Source organism: Brachyhypopomus gauderio, chromosome 1 (genome assembly GCF_052324685.1).
Source record: "Brachyhypopomus gauderio isolate BG-103 chromosome 1, BGAUD_0.2, whole genome shotgun sequence".
Classification (NCBI taxonomy): domain Eukaryota; kingdom Metazoa; phylum Chordata; class Actinopteri; order Gymnotiformes; family Hypopomidae; genus Brachyhypopomus; species Brachyhypopomus gauderio.
The window spans coordinates 21,921,470-21,939,556 of NC_135211.1; the positions used below are offsets into that span (position 1 = coordinate 21,921,470).

The 18,087-nt window shown below is 40.4% G+C and overlaps 2 protein-coding genes across 9 annotated transcripts in view; both read right to left on the minus strand.

The window, feature by feature from the left end:
- Positions 1 to 2,649: 2,649 nt before the first annotated feature.
- LOC143512558 (inter-alpha-trypsin inhibitor heavy chain H3-like) lies at positions 2,650 to 14,315 on the minus strand. The gene is made up of 23 exons (XM_077003029.1): positions 13,051 to 14,315; positions 12,202 to 12,365; positions 11,793 to 11,897; positions 11,379 to 11,541; positions 11,097 to 11,207; positions 10,589 to 10,717; positions 10,236 to 10,352; positions 9,824 to 9,992; positions 9,239 to 9,349; positions 8,768 to 8,949; positions 7,423 to 7,602; positions 7,181 to 7,305; positions 6,076 to 6,239; positions 5,705 to 5,740; positions 5,214 to 5,261; positions 4,962 to 5,027; positions 4,696 to 4,728; positions 4,447 to 4,476; positions 4,114 to 4,221; positions 3,823 to 3,988; positions 3,589 to 3,740; positions 3,169 to 3,241; positions 2,650 to 3,069 (listed from the first exon to the last, which is right to left on the minus strand). Exons 1-23 carry the CDS (start codon positions 13,123 to 13,125, stop codon positions 2,955 to 2,957), a joined length of 2,622 nt encoding a protein of 873 aa, XP_076859144.1. The 5' UTR covers positions 13,126 to 14,315; the 3' UTR covers positions 2,650 to 2,954.
- A 505-nt stretch (positions 14,316 to 14,820) lies between these two features.
- The window catches only part of wnk2 (WNK lysine deficient protein kinase 2), a 44,422-nt gene continuing 41,155 nt past the window's right edge, over positions 14,821 to 18,087 (minus strand). For all 8 annotated transcript variants that reach the window (XM_077002920.1, XM_077002932.1, XM_077002961.1 and 5 more), the window contains 2 exons: positions 17,530 to 17,777; positions 14,821 to 16,894 (listed from right to left, as the gene is read on the minus strand). In XM_077002920.1, the coding sequence (XP_076859035.1) occupies positions 16,616 to 16,894; positions 17,530 to 17,777 (527 nt within the window). In that variant the 3' untranslated portion in view covers positions 14,821 to 16,615. The remainder of the gene's footprint in view (positions 16,895 to 17,529; positions 17,778 to 18,087) is intronic.

The following is an 18,087-nucleotide window of genomic DNA, read 5'->3' on the forward strand; positions in this document are numbered from 1 at the left end:
GAAAAGTGCACAATGAACACACGAATGTGCTGAATCAGACAAAGATGAGTACAGGACACTGTAAACGCACATTATATAGATAAACTAAACAAGACCCAAATGATGATGAGACGAGCCACAGGTGAGACAGATGAACACACGCACGTAGAACCACACCCACGTAAATGCACGTTTGGACATAACCAGACATAGACCACACCTACACCTGCCCAAAGGGAGGGGCCAGAGGCTGTACCGTGAACTGGTTCATTATTATCTGGGTCTGTTTGCTGATCATTGCCATATTTTTAGCTTTTAACATTCTCTAATAAATGTCTTTCAAACTCAAATATTGAATGTAATAAGACTTAATTTACTGCAATCTAACGTGCAAAGCATGTGATTATTTTAGTCACTGCTTCAGTATTACATAGGAATAGTGGCAAGAGATATTTGTTCTTACACCAAACATATCAAACCCTCTCTATTTTGATGACCCGGGCTCTATCAGTAGCGACACTAAGGTGTTTCTAAGGTTTCTAAGGTGCACACGCCTGTAGTAACCCCTCTGATGTTGACTCATGCATGAATGCTGTAGAAAGCTGAATGGACACAATCACTCCCCTGCTCACAGTCCTCAGTGAAACCACTATTCTGAAGTGGGAATCACAGCTGATCTGCCACAGTGCAAAATAAGGGATTTGATACATGCATGTAGTTTTTAAACATGAATGTACAGATGCAGTTTATCAATTCAGGTAGAACTGGTTAGGTGAGCTGGGTGAGGTCAGGGTGATGTCAGGGTGAGCTAGGTGAGGTGGTTGAGGTGGTTCTTGTGGGTCTGGGGAATCATTTCCTGCTCTCACCTTTCTATTACTGTAACGTAGCTCGCGCTACGGAGCGAGGAGCCGGACACAAATGCTGAGAAGAGCGAGATTTATTAAAGGGCATTCCATCATCGGAGTCCGAGAAACAGTCCGGGGTCATTACGGGAGGGCAGTCGGAATAACAAAGGGACACGGGCATATCCAGACAGGGAACCAAACACGACAGGGAAACACAGAACAGGCAGAAGAATACGGAAAACACAGCAAACTCACGGGCACGTTCCAAACAGAGAACAGGCATGAACAAAACCATCGATACAGACATGGGTGAAACAAGGACTGATATACAAGGAAAATAACACAGCTGACAGGGATCAAGACACGGGCGTGGTGAACAGACTGAGACCGGGGCAACAAACAAGCAAGGCGGGGTTAGGGGCACGGAATAACAGAAAACATGAGGAACAGACATTGGAGTGACAGCGGGGAGAAGGGGGCGTAACCCTACGTGACAATTACTGTTTTGCAGGGGTGGAAAGTAACTAATTACATTTACTCAAATTACTGTAATTGAGTACTTTTTATGAGTAATTTGTAATTTTCTGAGTAGTTTTTGAAATATGTAATTTTTACTTTTACTTGAGTACATTTTTACCCAAGTAGTTTTACTCCACTACATTTGAACGCCCTCACATTACTGAGTAAAAAAATATTGATGGTGAAAAATTAAATGCGGGCAGAAATTTAAACTTCTGAGTCCCAGAAGTGAAGGCCAATTGCGTGGCCTTGCCTTGCGCGCGCCCTTTCCATTGTCTCATAATCAGGTCATAATCTGATGCACTTTTTTCCAAAAGGATGAGATTGCTCTATCTTTAAATCTTCTATCTATCAGGTTCTGTGGGATCCTGTGGGCATTTTATTGTGAGTAGTGGAATCTTGTTGCATTTTAGTTTGATTTGTGGCATCTTGTGGGCACTTAATTTTGTGTGCATTTTGTTTTTTGGATAATTTGTTATTTAAATTTCTTTATTCTTATCATAGTGTTGTCCGTTGGACAATAGGACTGAAAATTGTTTGCACTTTATGGTACAGGTAGTGACTGTCCTTGTGCTGTGAGGAAGTATGTTCCTGAGCCCAGCTGATCTTTTTGCAAGTGTGGAGATGGTAAATCTCTGACAAGCAGGTTATTGCAGTGATAATGTCCTAGAAATGGAGTGACACTATGAAGTCACTTGGGTATCTAAAAAAGCTAAAGTACATTTATATAGATAAAGTATATCTAAATATGTAGAAGGTACTTACAGCGAACATAAGAAGAACCTGTATTGCAGTTTTGGCCTGATAAAGTAATAACAAATAAAGTTTGTTCTGTGATTAACTAGAGATGTATCTGTTGTTTGGTTACAGTTTTATTGGTTGGCTGTGCAGGGAGCTACACAACCTCTGCTATTTACAAGCTTGAATTAACTTGCATGTTCTTCAACACACTATTTTCATATGAGAAACATCATAACAAACGTCTTAGTTTTACAAAATCAGACTGGAAATAAACATTTTTAAAATATTTGTAGAATAATCACTAAGACATTCATTCAAATATCTAACGCTGCCAGATATCTGCTCTCTTTATGATTTTTCTCTTATGGTCTGGTGGTTAGGGAGCCGGTATTGTGACTGGAAGGTCATGGGTTTGAGTCCCAGGCCCCAGGCCATGACTGAAGTGCCCTTGAACAAGGCACTTAACCCCAACTGCTCCCTGGGTGCTGGGCTAGGGCTGCCCACCTCTCTGGGCCTATGTGTACCACAGACTCTTGGTGATCACTAGTGTGTGTGTGTGTGTGTGTGTGTGTGTGTGTGTGTGTGTGTGTGTGTGTGTGTGTGTGTGTGTGTGTGTGTGTGTGTGTGTGTGTGCGCGCGCGTGTGTGTGTGTGTGTGTGTGTGTGTGTGTGTGTGTGTGTGTGTGTTCTCACTGCACAGATGGGTAAATGTGGAGGACTAATTCCGATTGGGAAAATCTCAGTTGGCAACTTAAAAATAACAAGGTCTGATCTACTCTCAATATTTCTGCCATGTTCTAAACATTAAAATAAAAAAATAGAAAATGGGCACCATTAGTTAGTTTTGAGGGGCATCTTTTAGAAAATAAATCTACATCTGCAACACGGTGAAGTCAGAGAGCTCCCCCTGCAGGGCAAAGTCAAATGGTACAAGCCAACACTCAACAGTAGAGGCTAGAGGGGTTTGGTAGTCGATGGCAGTGGTCCTACAATTAAAGGAGAGATATTTGATTAAAAACACAAGTTATTAGATCTAGATAAAAAATATGCTATATAAATAAATTATCTGTATGTATTGAATTTACCAAGTTGCTTTGGTCTCCTGATTTTTCATTTTGATCAATGATCCCTGTTCTGCATAATGCAGATCAACAATTCCTTGAGAAACAACAATGAACATTTATTATTGCTGTCATAACTAGTGCTGTTCCTCAGCACTGCAACCATATTACATGAAAACACTTTAATGACTAATTGACGAAAACCAATCAACTGTGTAGGTTAAGGCTGAAGGCAGGAAAAACTTTTCATGATTTCTTAATTTATATGGCTTCATGCATTATACAGTTGCTGATCTATCAAATAGTGCTATGCTTTCTTTGGTCTACCAAACACTATGCATTTTATAACACTCCTTTAAGTAACCTTGACTACAAATAAAGTTTTACATTTAGGAAATTGTAATGTAAATTGTACATTTTACCACCCTGAGCGATTCCTCTTACCCAGAATGCTTTGTGCATTTGTGGTGTTTGGCGGTTGTTCAACAACAGGCCACAGAAATGCCTCTCCATCTTTCTCATGACGTAGGACACCGACACGCACGATTCCCATTGTAATGACCATCCGGTTGGTTTGCAGCAGATTCAGAGACACACTGCAGGGACCGAACTGTTATTCCCAAGGCCACGAATAAACACTTACAGTACCATGTACTGTAACAGCATCACATTTGTTACCTATCTGTCTCTCGCTTTGTGGGCTGGCCCCATTCAAATAGCTCATGATTCTGGCCGTTGTAGTAATGGATGTCTTTGGTGTTGATAATGAGGGACTGTGCTGTTTTGTAACGAACAACAATTGCTCTGAAGCCCTTTGGTGAGAGCTCACCATACATGGAAAAATCTGCGATGAGGGAGAAGAACACAGACCCAGAACAAGGCTTGGTACAGAACAGAATTTGGAAAAAATTTAAATGAGCCTGAATGGGTACTTGTGACTGTGAGAACAGAGGTAGCCAGTCAGTTCACTTGAGGAGGGGTCTCGCAGGAGGTAGAGTCTGTGGCCAGCAGGTACATCATAGCAGATTGGTTTAGGCTGAGCAGAAACGATGAACCTCACACCACTCTCTGACGGGGCTAGTGGTGTGAATGGAGAGAATTGGCATAGTTTTGCAGATAATTAAACTCGCAATATTAGCTGCTATTCTGCTGCTCATGCTGTGTAGGTCTGTGGTCTACATGTAGTGGGATGTGCATGTGAGTGAAAGACAAATTGCAGAGCAAAGGGGGGAATCTAGCAATGTAACGTATATTTAAACCTAATGTTTGCTTTAGGTTCACTTTATGCTTTGTAAAATTTACCTGCAGGAACAGATGTGGGAAGTGGTTCACCTGTGAAGTAAACAAGAATAGAACACAGCTAATTTAACATTTGCACAAAGACAGGATTATGAAGAATATGTATTTAAAAACGAGCTAAACTGTTTTAAAAGGTTTTTACTCCAACTCATTGTATTTGAATATCCAAAATCAAGAAAGCCCAGTTCACAATGTTCTAGTCAGGTGCAGCATGCACAGGACAGATGCAGTATGGTAATCGCACACACTTACGTAGTACCCTGTCGATATGAGCAGATGCTCTATCTGAAAAAGGAAATAGAATTCTGCATTATTTTTGCTTTGGAGCTTTACTGAACTAACAAATTCAAGAACTCTAGATTCATCCTGTTTAGTTTACTGTCATTAAAGTTACAACATCAACATCACGAAGGAGAAATCCGTGTGAAATCAGTGTACAAATGAAAACAAATATAGAATAAGAAATGTCAGTATTCTATTTACACCAGTTATAAAAGCAGATGACTGAAGAGAATTACATTTGTTTGTCACACGTAAGTAATACATGGGTGGAGAATTCACAATTTTAGAAAAGGAGGGTGGGTCTGTAACAGAAAAGATACAGACATGTCAGTTGGGTATGTAACAAAGAAGATACAGACATGTCAGATGGGTCTGTAACAGAAGACAACACACACATGCTGAGCCGCTCATACCTAATTTAGGATATTAATTTCCACACAGATTAAGCACGTAAGCAAATATATAGACAAACCCAAACCAAAATACACCTGGGTGATGTGAGCGGGTCAAGAGTGCGGGCATCGAGTCAGCATGTGCTGTAACATAAGAAGAGGTAAGTCAGTCCCTCAGACCTGCTTCCGTGAGATCACACTTTGACATGGCTCTTGACAGCACTAGATTGCATTTAATGCTCTCAGCAAGTAACACTGAACATTTATTGAAAAACATTTAATTCCAAAACTGCTTCTGCCTTCATTCACACACCACTGAAAACCTACATTGTTTGTGTTATCTTTTGTCTATCTATCTCAATTTAATACAAGGATCATTCTGTGAAATTCGGTGAGCTTGTGTTCATCCATGAATCATGATGACATGGATCAAAGTGCATACATTTTGTGGATAAACAAATTCAGTCCTTAAGAAACCTAATTATTTCACACTGTGGTAGAGGGCAATGCTGAGTGCAGAGTGCAGAAGCAACTCAGGTCTAGAGGTCAACTAGAGGGAAATTAAAATGGCTTAAACCAAAACAAACCTGTTTTGAACATCCTGGAAGACTTGCGAAATGGTTCTGTTACAGAGGGAATAACAGAGTGAGCCTTTCAGATTTGGTTTTACACAATAATGCTCACATGCTCTTGCTCACACGATAATGCTTTTAACTGAAAAACAAGTCAAATTTTTTGAGTATTTCTTTGACTCAATATGAGGACAATTCTGTGGAATGAGGTGATCTTGTGTTATACTTTTTAAAGACTACATATGGTATGTATGAAATTGCACATATTTCATGTATGAATTGAGAGTTGTGTGCAACTTTGTTGAAGCAATGAGGAATTAAAATGTTAATGTTTATTAACTGCTGATGGCATAATGATGAGGAATCAACAGGCAATGAACACTCACTGTGTTCCCTCTCCTCCTCGCTGGGTTTGTGGGCGACCTGCGTCTCCTCTTCCTGAGGTTTGGTGACCACCATAGAGGTGAGTGGAGTCACAAACTTGTACTTGAGGGAGAGATCCAGGGCCCTTTGCTGCACCATCTCCCTCTCCTGACCACTAAAAGTTAACCTCAATGCCAGGAAAAGAAATGGTACAAATTGTCTGAAGGGTTTTGGTTTAATTGTTGAAAATGCCATAAAGACAAATAAATGAACTAATTAATGTAAATGTTTTTTGTTTAAAATCTCCAGCTGAGAGTTATGGTTTTGCTATGGTTTGCTTCTTGGTCGTACTGTCACTGTCGGGGCCCCTACTGGTCTAATTCAGAGTCCACTCAGTAAACAACACAGACTAGCAGAAGATCTGAGGGTGGAGGTGATGGACTCTTCAGTGATGTCTCCATGGCACCCAGAAACAGTTTTGATCTCTTCAATAGGGTGTTTCATGAAAAGTCTCATTCCACAGAAACATCCCTGCTGTTTTTAATTAATTTCACATATAATATGGTTGATGTTATAAAATGTTTTGGGATGGTAATTGTCACGGTATGGCAGGCCCCCTGTTGGTCGCCCCCGTCCACAGCGGCAGTTGTCTTGTTGTTGCGTTGTGTTCGTTCCTCAGGTGGGTGGGGCGTATGATCCACCTCACCTGACGGTCGTTTGTTTGTCTATATATGTCTTGTCTTTGTACCAGTTTACTGCTAGTCAATTTATCCTTCATTCGGATCTTGTCACGGGTTTTTGCTTTGCGCACTTTATTCATTAAAACCTCCTTTTTCCCTGAGACTTGTCTTGATCGCTTCCATTTTATTTCGTACTCCCTGCCTGTCACATCTACACAATCTGAGCTTGTTTCATTTACTGGACACATGTTCCAATGTTTGATTATAACATTCATGTAACAAAGTTATTAATGGCACAATTAATGGTTGTTATTTTCTTATAAATAATAACAGTAGCAGTGCATTGCTGCTTGTTACCTTGTTGCTGTTATGTGCAAATCCTCATTGTTTGCATATGCACACATGCCCATGCTATAGAACACATCACATAGCCTCCCTGCACACTCACTGTTTGTCCAGAAGCTGCTTCACTGAAAGGTAGGCCCAGAGTCTCTGGATGAAGTCTACACCCTCATGCATCACACTGATATCATTCGCAGACACAGATTCTTTGTATGTCACTGTATTGCTTTTCTGCAAAATTTAAAATAAATATAAGAGAAACTGTATGAGAAATCATAATGAATAAACCAAAATCAAATTCCACTGATCCAGTTAGTCAGTTAAACTGTGTCACAAGGGTGATCTTACTGAGACTGCGATAACCTCCGCTTGGAAAGTTTCCAGACTGTTGTCTGTGATTTGACCAGCCACTACAATCTCTGAGCCATTGTAGTACTGGCTGAAACTGGCCTGGGTGAGATTTTCTACTCCAGTATAGTTCATTTGGACATGAGTTAACAGAGGGGTTGCAACCTCCACATAGAAACCCTGTCAAATAAACAGTATTTACATACAACAAATTAAGCAATTTAAATCCTGCGTTTACTATTTAAATGAATCCCCAATCACATTGTAAATACTTGAAAATTGACATATATATATATATATATATATATATATATATATATATATATATATATATATATATATATATATATATATATACTGCATGCAATATGTAAATATGTTACACTTCCAAATTTTAAATTTCGATCTATTCTTCACACATTACAAAAGAAAGTAGAAATTGCAGAACACAGAAGTGACGGTTTCAGAAGTGACTAGAGGTCATAAGGTCCCTGCTCAGCCCTCTGGCACTGAGGTTACAATGATGCCAGCACCATGTGCTTTTGTTTATTTTCTGTGTCATTTTGTCTGTTTTGCTCACTTTTTTCTCTTTTCTGTTATTTCCCAGTTTTCATGCATATTGAGTTTTTCCCTGTTGACCTTTTGCATTTAACCCCTTGTGGTCCTGGTTCTTTTTTCGTGGTTACCCACCTATCCTGCTCACCTGTCTATGTGCATGTATCTGTGATTTATATTTTGCTATTTTTGCTTCCCTGTTGATTAGTTTGTTCTCATAATCTTTATCAGGGTTTATTTGGCTACCGTCTGACTCACTGACCATGGACTGCTCTAATGACCCTAAACTAGCATTGTTCCGCTCAATACTTCAGTCCTACTTTGCCTTCATACACATAAATTGTTTTCCACTGTATACAATGCAACAGGCATTTAACTCCAAATATTAAAAACACAGGACCAATATACTCATAACTTTAAGAGTACCATCTTGTTAAACTACCAAAAATTCCCATTTACCTCACCCAAATTACCTCGTTCACAGACACATTTTTTTATTCTAACTGCCTTTCACTAGTTGCAAACTCTCTCATGCTATTAATTGGGAGATGCAAACCATGGTATCAAATTCTTCTTGTTTCGACCTTCTGCCTGTTTGACCTTTGGTGTCTAGCTCGTGTTTTCCTGTTTGCCTCTTTGGCTTGCCTGAATGTATTTTTGTTCTACGTTCCTAATGTCTGCCAAGTAAAACTCATTCTTCAGCAAATTCATCTGGTCTCTCTGGTTAAGTTGCAATTATGCATAGGTAAATTGCTAAACTATTCAACAATTTCAAGAACAACCCTCCTACCTGGAGCTGAAGATCAGCATCAGAGTCCTCGTAGATCCTGCGAGCTGCTCCGTTGTTCTCCAGTGCCATTTTCTCCAAGAATTTAAAGTTAACATCAAATCCAAACCCCAGACAGAACAGGGGAAATTTCCCCTTAATGGCACTTTGTACATTAACCTGAATCGTCCCTGGGTTAGTTTCCCCTGTGGGAGAGTTGTTAGAAATATTACTGAATACATTAAGCATTGGAATAAAACCAATGTTTGTCTCTGACTGTTGTTAGCTGTAGTTTGGAGTCCAGAAACACTGCCTGTGGTCCAGAGCTGCATTTAGGATTATTGATATATATTACGTCAAGGATACAATTCAGGGCAAGTCTACAGACCTAAAGACTGTGATGTCTGCATATCTGTGATTTTTGGGTTCATAGTTGTTGTTCTGGTGTGAATGCATTATGTCTTTATGTCATTATGTCATTATGCAGTTTTGTACCTGAAGTGGGGTCTCCATCCGTCAGCAGGATGAGGATGGAGGCGGAGCCTTCTCGTGGGTGGCTGTTGATCACCTCCACCCCTGTCAGCACTGCAGAATTGATATCTGTTCCTGAGAAGTGGAGAAGACTCATGTCAAGTATATCCTCCTACAGTACTGATGGCATCATGTGTATTTAAACAGGTTCAGAAGCATGCATACATTATATTTTTGCAGAGTTTATAGTTGGCATGAACTGGAATGGACTGAATTTCCATTAGTGTAAATATTAGTCTAAATAGTGTGTAAATATTAGTGTAAATATTAAACGGTGAATGGACAGTTGCATCAAATAAAAATTATTCCACACTCAAGCAAGTCAGTTACATTATGAGGAAGAGGAACTTTAGTATTTAGTTCATTTATCCTCATGTAATGCAATACATTCATGTAATAAATTTATTGAAAACAACAATATTTTCTTTTTTTTCATACTTTTCTTAAGAGCCTAGTTTGTCCATTAAAAATGTATCTGTTAAAGTAGTAAAACTAATCCTATTATCTTAACCCAGACCAGATAAGATTAAGAAATCTGGTCCATTTTACCCCCTTGGGCTCTAATGTCCTTCACAAAGGTCTTTGCCTCCTCCAGGTTTTTCTCTGTGGCTTGGAGGAGTTCAGGTTTCCAGTCTTGTACTTGTCTGTCAAAGGTGATCAGGCCAAAGTAATCATCCCCATCAAGATCTCCCAAAATCTTCAGCATTGCTAAACAGGTCTGAGATAAAAGTCTTTTTTTCAGTAAGTCTGGTTTTGCCAAAGATACAATAAAAATAACATGTTAATAGTAATCCATCCAGTTCTATAAATGGCCATCAAAAAGACAATAGGCAATACTAATTAACTGAAAATTCACAAGCAAAAGTATTAACAAACCCAAAAGTAAGAAGTATGAAAACATCCCACAGGTTAAATAATCTCAGTGATATGGAATACCACAGTTGGCTTAGTTTCATGTCACCTGTGTCATTTTTTGCCCACGCATAGAGCCGCTTTTGTCGATGATAAAGACAACATTCTTTGGAATGCGAGGTATGTCTGTGGGTGCAAAGTAGTGGACAAAATAACCATTTGATCCCTGAAAAGATGCAGAGGTAGAAAGAAAAGAGGAATTTAATAGAAATCAATATAACTCCTCCTTAATGTTAAGACATCTTTAATTAATATTTGTCATAATATTCTCTTCATAACTCTGCCTAGTCTGTCATCCCAGCCTTGAGTTTAAGCTTAGTTTGAGCTTAAGCTCTTAACCTTCTGCTTTTATATTGCTTGGATCTGTTGACATTTAAAGAACTTCATAGTGAGCTTCAGCACCTGCAGTTCTCCGGCAGGTCTGTCTCTCTTGACGTCATATATCACGAGCAGGTCTCCGTTCAGGCCACTCTTATTACAGCCTTCACAGCTGGTCTGCTCCTCTTTGGTAGGGTAGAAGTTCACTCTCGCCTGCCGTTACAAATGCGTGCAAAGAACATGTCTGAATAACCGTTTTTGGGCTTATCATGTTTTCATGTTTTATCCTATGTTTTAAATTGTGCAACCCTGAGGAAGAACAAGTTAGCCTTTTTAGATTTACAGAGTAAAAGTCGATATAAGACTTCTATTTTATATAATGACATTGGAAGCAGTGTATGTCACAGTTCACAGTGCAAGTCTCTGAAATAATATTGACTTAGCTAACCTAACCAAAGATAACAGAATTGGGAAAAGTTCTAAAAGTATTACTGCATTATTCTCTTATAAAGTATAGCATGTATAAGACAGATACTGTATGTGCAAGTTTGTATGTGAAGGAAATACTATGGTATAAACCTAGAACTCACACCTCTTTGCCAGATTGAGTGACAGTTACAGCATTGGCTTTCTCATCAGCAACCAACCCTCCTTCCACCTTCAGGAAGGAAATACCTGGACTCTCCTGAATGTATACATCAATCTGAGAGACAGACAATCAAATCACTGGGGAAATCCATAAGATCATTATGATCATTTATAGCCATGTCTATTTCATTATGATCATTTACAACCACATATATTTAATTATGATCATTTACAACCATGTATATTTCATTGTCGTAGTAATGTATTTCAAGGCTTGTATCTTTACCTTATAGTCAGCCACAGGCTGCATTGGCTGGGCACTGATGAGCAATTGATATTTGCCAAGAGTCCTCTTCAGCAGCTCCTCGTAGCTGAGTTCAAAGGTCACCTTACTGAATGCAGCCACTGTCACTGAGGTTTTAAAATCCTCCAGAGTCCTTCCTACTGAACTGGAACACATGTACACAAAGCATCTGCACTGATGGCAAATTACCTGAATTGTTATTCTAATAATTACCTATTTATGAAGTAGCATGAGTTGGAATCAGTACCTAGTAAGGCAGTTCAAGGGAATAATTTCATTGATTATAATATGTTGATGAAATTAAAATAGAATTAATTTTGAGCTCATTTCCTCAGGCACCTCCAATAAAATGAAACAGTAATCAAGCCATTTGAATCAGTTTTGTTTTTATGATACCTGACTATTCCAGCACTTTCTCCACGAGACACAGCCTGGCTGTACTGATGTTGTGCCTCTTCCTTCTGCTTCACAATCCCATCATAGCTCTTCCCTTCTATAGTCCTAGGGTGAAACACTTTTTTAGACACATCAGAACTCTGACTCTGTCTGTCTGAGTTCGTCGCTCCCTAGTTGGAATTGGTCACTGGTGTCCCTTGGTTGTATGAAACCGGATTCTCACTCTCACAGAGCTAAAACAGAGTTTTAGAAATGGCAGAATTAAATGCCGCACCTGTGACATGGCTATCTCTCATGCCTGACTCATCAACTGATTCTGTGTGAGCCAATCAGCCAATCAGAGCAGAGCTACTCAAGTACACCAAAAAAAAAAGATTATTTGTGTTTAAGATAAATTGTATTGACATACATCCTGAATTTACTGATGAAAGCATTCTTAGGTATCTTGACTTGGAAGTGAATCTCTTTGGACTCGTTGAGCCTGTTTGCCACTCGGCTTGTGATGACTGTGATGGCATAACGGCTTGTTACTGTAGAATTGATGTGGAAGCTGTAGATGTCAACATCTCGCTCCTGTGTTGAGGAAAGAGAGCAGTTCAGCTGCTGACCAACAGTGGAATCAGTCAAGCTGAATGACATTTGAATTTAAAGGGACATTCCACCTCTCATACCTCTCACAGGCAACTTGTATTGTTTTTCAAAGTGTAATGCTTATTTTTAAACTACACTTTTCAAGAAGGATCAAGGAAGTTAGCAGTTGAGTAAATTTATTTAAACCACTAGCGGTCTGTTTTGCCCTGGATTTGTTGCCCTCAGGTCGTTTACACACTGGCCCACACAAAAAAGTAAAAACAAAATCTGTACATGTGGACTCTACATTAACAGGTTGGTGTAAGTCAGCATGTGATAGCAAGGTAAATAATGCTTTATGATTATTAGGTGTGTTTTTCATTTTTGTGACTAAATGCAGCTTTGAGGACTTTCAAATTAACTGACACTAACTGTTTTGTGCAGTATGACAAAGTCAAAACTAAAAGGAATAAATGTTTTATTGTGTGTTTAATAATTGCCCAGTTCATAGCATTGTTGTTGTTCATAGCCAATTGCACCTTATTTCAAGGTAAGACATTTTTATTTTACATTTTGAACTTTCCTATGTTAATTAGACCTTAAAAAATTAATCACTGTAACATATCATTTTTGTGCAAAAAATGTATCCTATAGAATGTTCCCTATTTTAACATATCTTTGAACTTACCCTACTGACGGCATGACAGGTAGCACAAAATGATATTAAACATAAAAGAACTAATCTGACCGTAAGTCCATCCATGATCTCTCACACAGGTCCAAGGCCACATAAACAAGTTCTTAAATACACACACCAGCACTGCCATTGGTCACCTTGGACGGATCAACACTCCACCCTGTCTGTCGCTGACTTCTTACGATAACACTGCACATGCAGAATGGTACGCATTACTTCACAAAGAAGCAAAACAAGAAATGCAGAAGAATGCAAAAAAATGCAATTTGTCAAATTCATGTAAAAACTCAAAGTCCGGCCCTTTTGAGTGGAGCTTGGAATGACCAGTGGCATTAGGGTTGCATTAGGGTTCTTGTGACCTGGTACAGGGTACTAGATTCAATCTTGATTTTGCGTACTGGTCAATGACGTTTTCAGTGAGCGTTATCTGTGTAGTGGATATAGTCCTTTCCCTCATGCGCAAACATTTTGTGACCACTTCTTCCCCCTCTCTTGAGTATTGTCAGTTTCACAATGACCAGAACATTTTGGGTTGGGTAAAAACCCAACACCCTTGCTACCCAAGGTATCCTTCTATATATATTGTACTGGATTTTAATTGTCTATATGAAGATTGTGAGGACATTGATATCACGTTTGTGGCACTTTTCTTTGGAAACATATGGACTTTAGAGAAACAAAAGTCTAATGGCAGCATATTTGTGGGTGGTGACTAACTGTAGTCTCCTAAAGTCTACCAGCAGCAGGTCTGGCTCAAACTTTGCAATTTTCTTTAGAACCGTAGTGTGAATATTTCTGTTCATTTTGGCCAAATGATATGAAAACATGTTATTGATATACTCGCTTTTCGGCAATAGTCCCCCCCTGATGACCAAGTGTTTCAAAACTTTACAGAACTTTACTTTTCACACATTTGCCAAATTCAATACGGCACCCTAGAGCGGTGGGCCTAAATTGGCTATGAAGTTTCATCAACTTTTAATGGTGTTAATTTATGCAAAATATGTGCTTATTCAGAAGGTTAATCTGGAAATAGTCACGTTGTCTTGAAATGTAAAAATGTTTGTGATAATTATTGAGGTTCAATATCATCTAAACATTGACATTAACATTGTGGTGATCAGATGACAACCCTAGAACTGATTCATCTAGGAGTGATATATAGGTTTTGCATATTATAAAAAATAGCAGAAAATCAAAGCTAAATAGTCATATATTTTTGGTGCAGTGAAGGAAGTGGAATTGGTCATTGGAAGTGTAAAGCTGTGTTCAAAATAGCCTACTACATACTGGATAATGCATACTGCACTCAGTATATACTGGATACTGAACACTGGTCCTCGTAGTAGTATGCACTACAGTTTCCAGTATGCAACAAAAGCAAAGCATACTACGGGGTCAATGCTAAGTACACCACAAAGATAGCTCTGTTCGCATACTGGAATATTTTGCAGAAGTAGTATGTCATCCGGGGATGTTTCACGTACTGGAAAAATTGTTTTTATTCACATACTGCATACTACATACTGATTTGGGGGCCAAGCAGTACACCAGTAGTATGTAGTAGGCTATTTCGAACACAGCCTAATTCTGACTCTGTGACTTGCGGTCTGGGAGAAAATCATATAACATAAAATGGTTCGCTATAGTGCCACCACCAGGCCAATGAAGGTCACATCACTTGGCTGAGCCATTTCAAACCTGCTGCATATTCCTGCAAAGTTCATTCGCCAAAAAAAGTCCCTCCCAAAATAACACGGATAAGCAAGAAAGGTTTAATGTCTGTGCTCTTGGGATTACAGTGTCCAGACTTGATCTTAGTCTGCAGATACATGAAGAGCAGCCTGCAAGCAGAATAAGCAGCTATTCTAGAGCAAAGAACATAGGAGCAGGGATGCATGTGGCACCATCTGCACTGCTAGGATACAACAGCAGAAAAGCAACGGACCCTTCTACCTTACGACTGATAAAACAGCCCTGCAACTGCACAATTAAACACATTTTTTTAACTTCTAAGAAGAATGCTTATTTGTCACGTTATTGAATAACAATGTTTTCAACCTTTGTCTGCAGAGTAAGGCATAGTCTTACACAACCCTGATCTCTCTTGGGGTGGGGGTGGATATGAAGAATGTTCAAATACATGGACGACTGTAAAGTCTTTAGAAAACACGCACACACAAGCACACGCACACAAGCACACGCACACAGGCTAGAATTTGAGATGTCACATATGCTACGGCAGACTTAAGTTGTAAAGCGAGCAGTGTGTGTAGGCAGAGAGCGCCACCAACCATCATGACGATGTGGTTCTGCCTTCTGGCCCTGATCCCTAGTCCAGGTCCTCGACTGATCCTGGACCTGCTGGACATGTTTTTCATTCATTTTCCTGCTCCACTGCACGTAATTCATATGTGAATTAATGAGCCTTTCATGAGATGACTGTGTTAGAGCAGTCCAGAACTAGGATAATGAAAGTGGCCGTATGAGTTTACATACATACTGATCTGTTTGGATTGCCCTCTGTCACAGATGCTAACTGTCTGGCAAGATTGGCAAATTAACATTAACAGCGCTGTCCAAAACAATCATAGATGCAAAACAACTTCTGTTATTTACAATGTAAAGATAGATCCCTTAAAATGATCTTGACCAACTACTCACATAATTTTTTGCGTACTTGGTCTACACAAGAAAACAGCAAGATTGTCCTTTGTCTTTCAATGCTCCTGTAATAAATACATTTCCCTGAAAATAAAAGTTTTCTCAGTGAAATGGTATTGCTGTTCACTTAAAGAGCGTCCAAACCTACTGCTCAAGGCACTCTTGCAAACTCCAAGTCATTCAGATTTGTCCATGTTTCCTTCGAGTGGTATAAAGATGCTACATTTCATACATTTCCAGCCACATCTCAGTCCAGAGTACATGAAGCACTTAATAATTATCCAGGATGAGCTTGAGAGTCCCCATTGATGATCCCGACTGCGGCTACATGCTGAATCTCTCATTGTCTTATTTACATATGAAAAGACCTTTTTCAAATTCTATATTACCATACTATTTACATATACATTGCACTTATTTAAATGAACTTGAAATCAGGAGCTGAGCAACATGTCAATATAATTGTCTTATATACACTTATGTACAGTTAATGACTATATACAATAATGTGCAATCATGATTAAGAGCATTACATTAACATTAGTTTAGTTAATGTTAATATTGTATATGGTCATAAGTGGCAGGTAATGCACACAGGTAGGCTTAAACTGATTTAAAAAAATACACTGTACACCTAATTAAGGACAAATTGAAAAATCACACAGAGCCTTAAAAATATACATATGCTAAATTTACATAAATAATTGGCTAATAATTGGTTGGGTCAATTACATATGCATACAGCATTAGTCATACAGCACATGCTTATAAGAGATTTAGATATGAGAGTACATGTAATGGGCTGTACACACTAGCACATCAAACCGCTTTGAAGATGCTGAAGACAAATTCAGCTGTGGGCTACAGTGGGAACATCCATCAGGTGTAGAAGCTACAGGGTCCTGTTTTGAGAGTGGTATGTTGGAGGTGATGATGCGTTCCAGGGGGGAAATGTTGACACTCCCTGCCCAAAGGCTGTAGGCAAAGCAGGCCAGTGTGTAATGTAGAGGGACGACCCCATGGGCTCTCTTGAAGGGTAGCCATGCACCGGAGGTCTGTTGTGGAAGCCAGGCAAGGGGTCAGCAGTCGCAGGGCAGGTGTGTGAATAGATCCTGGGCCAGGACAGGGGCAGCTGGGAGACTGCTGTCACAGCGCCAGACCTCGGGAACATCTGGAGAAAACCATGGACAAAATTAGCTTTGGTACTCCTGCCCCTAACCCTCCTCACCCCTGCAGTACTCCTGCCCCAACCCTCCTCACCCCTGCAGTACTCCTGCCCCTAACCCTCCTCACCCCTGCAGTACTCCTGCCCCTAACCCTCCTCACCCCTGCAGTACTCCTGCCCCAACCCTCCTCACCCCTGCAGTACTCCTGCCCCAACCCTCCTCACCCCTGCAGTACTCCTGCCCCAACCCTCCTCACCCCTGCAGTACTCCTGCCCCAACCCTCCTCACCCCTGCAGTACTCCTGCCCCAACCCTCCTCACCCCTGCAATACTCCTGCCCCAACCCTCCTCACCCCTGCAGTACTCCTGCCCCAACCCTCCTCACCCCTGCAGTACTCCTGCTCCAACCCTCCTCACCCCTGCAGTACTCCTGCCCCAACCCTCCTCACCCCTGCAATACTCCTGCCCCAACCCTCCTCACCCCTGCAATACTCCTGCCCCAACCCTCCTCACCCCTGCAGTACTCCTGCCCCAACCCTCCTCACCCCTGCAGTACTCCTGCCCCAACCCTCCTCACCCCTGCAGTACTCCTGCCCCAACCCTCCTCACCCCTGCAGTACTCCTGCCCCAACCCTCCTCACCCCTGCAGTACTCCTGCTCCTGGTTCTGGCGTCATGCCGGCAGTGCAGGTGGAGTGAGTGAGAGTGTGCGGGACTCCAGGCCTCCTGAATCCAGGAGCCCATCAGCCTCTCCAGCTCCACAGGGAACAGGTCCGTCTTGTTGTTGCTGTTGTTAGTCTGTGTTTGCGCCAAGCCCACAACTGGGTGGTGCGGGGGTGGCGTTGACCCAGGGGGCATCTGGGGCTGATTCGATGCACCTGGAGGAGACCCTGAGAAAAACGAAAAATCTTTGTAGTAATGTGGATATTTCCAGCTATGCTAGTCACATAACCAATAATTCTGTGACTATTTCAACAACAGTGAAAAGAAACTCACTCCTCAAAAAAATCTAACCAACTCATGTAAAATTTATGTATATAGTGCTTTTTACAATACACAGTCACAAAGGAGCGAAACAAATGTCTGGATCCAGATGAGCAAGCTGAAGGTAACAGTAATGGGTTGAAATAAACTTTGGGAAGACCAAGACTTGAGAAGGAACCCATCCTCCATTGGGTGGGCCAGATAGAAAAGACTGGT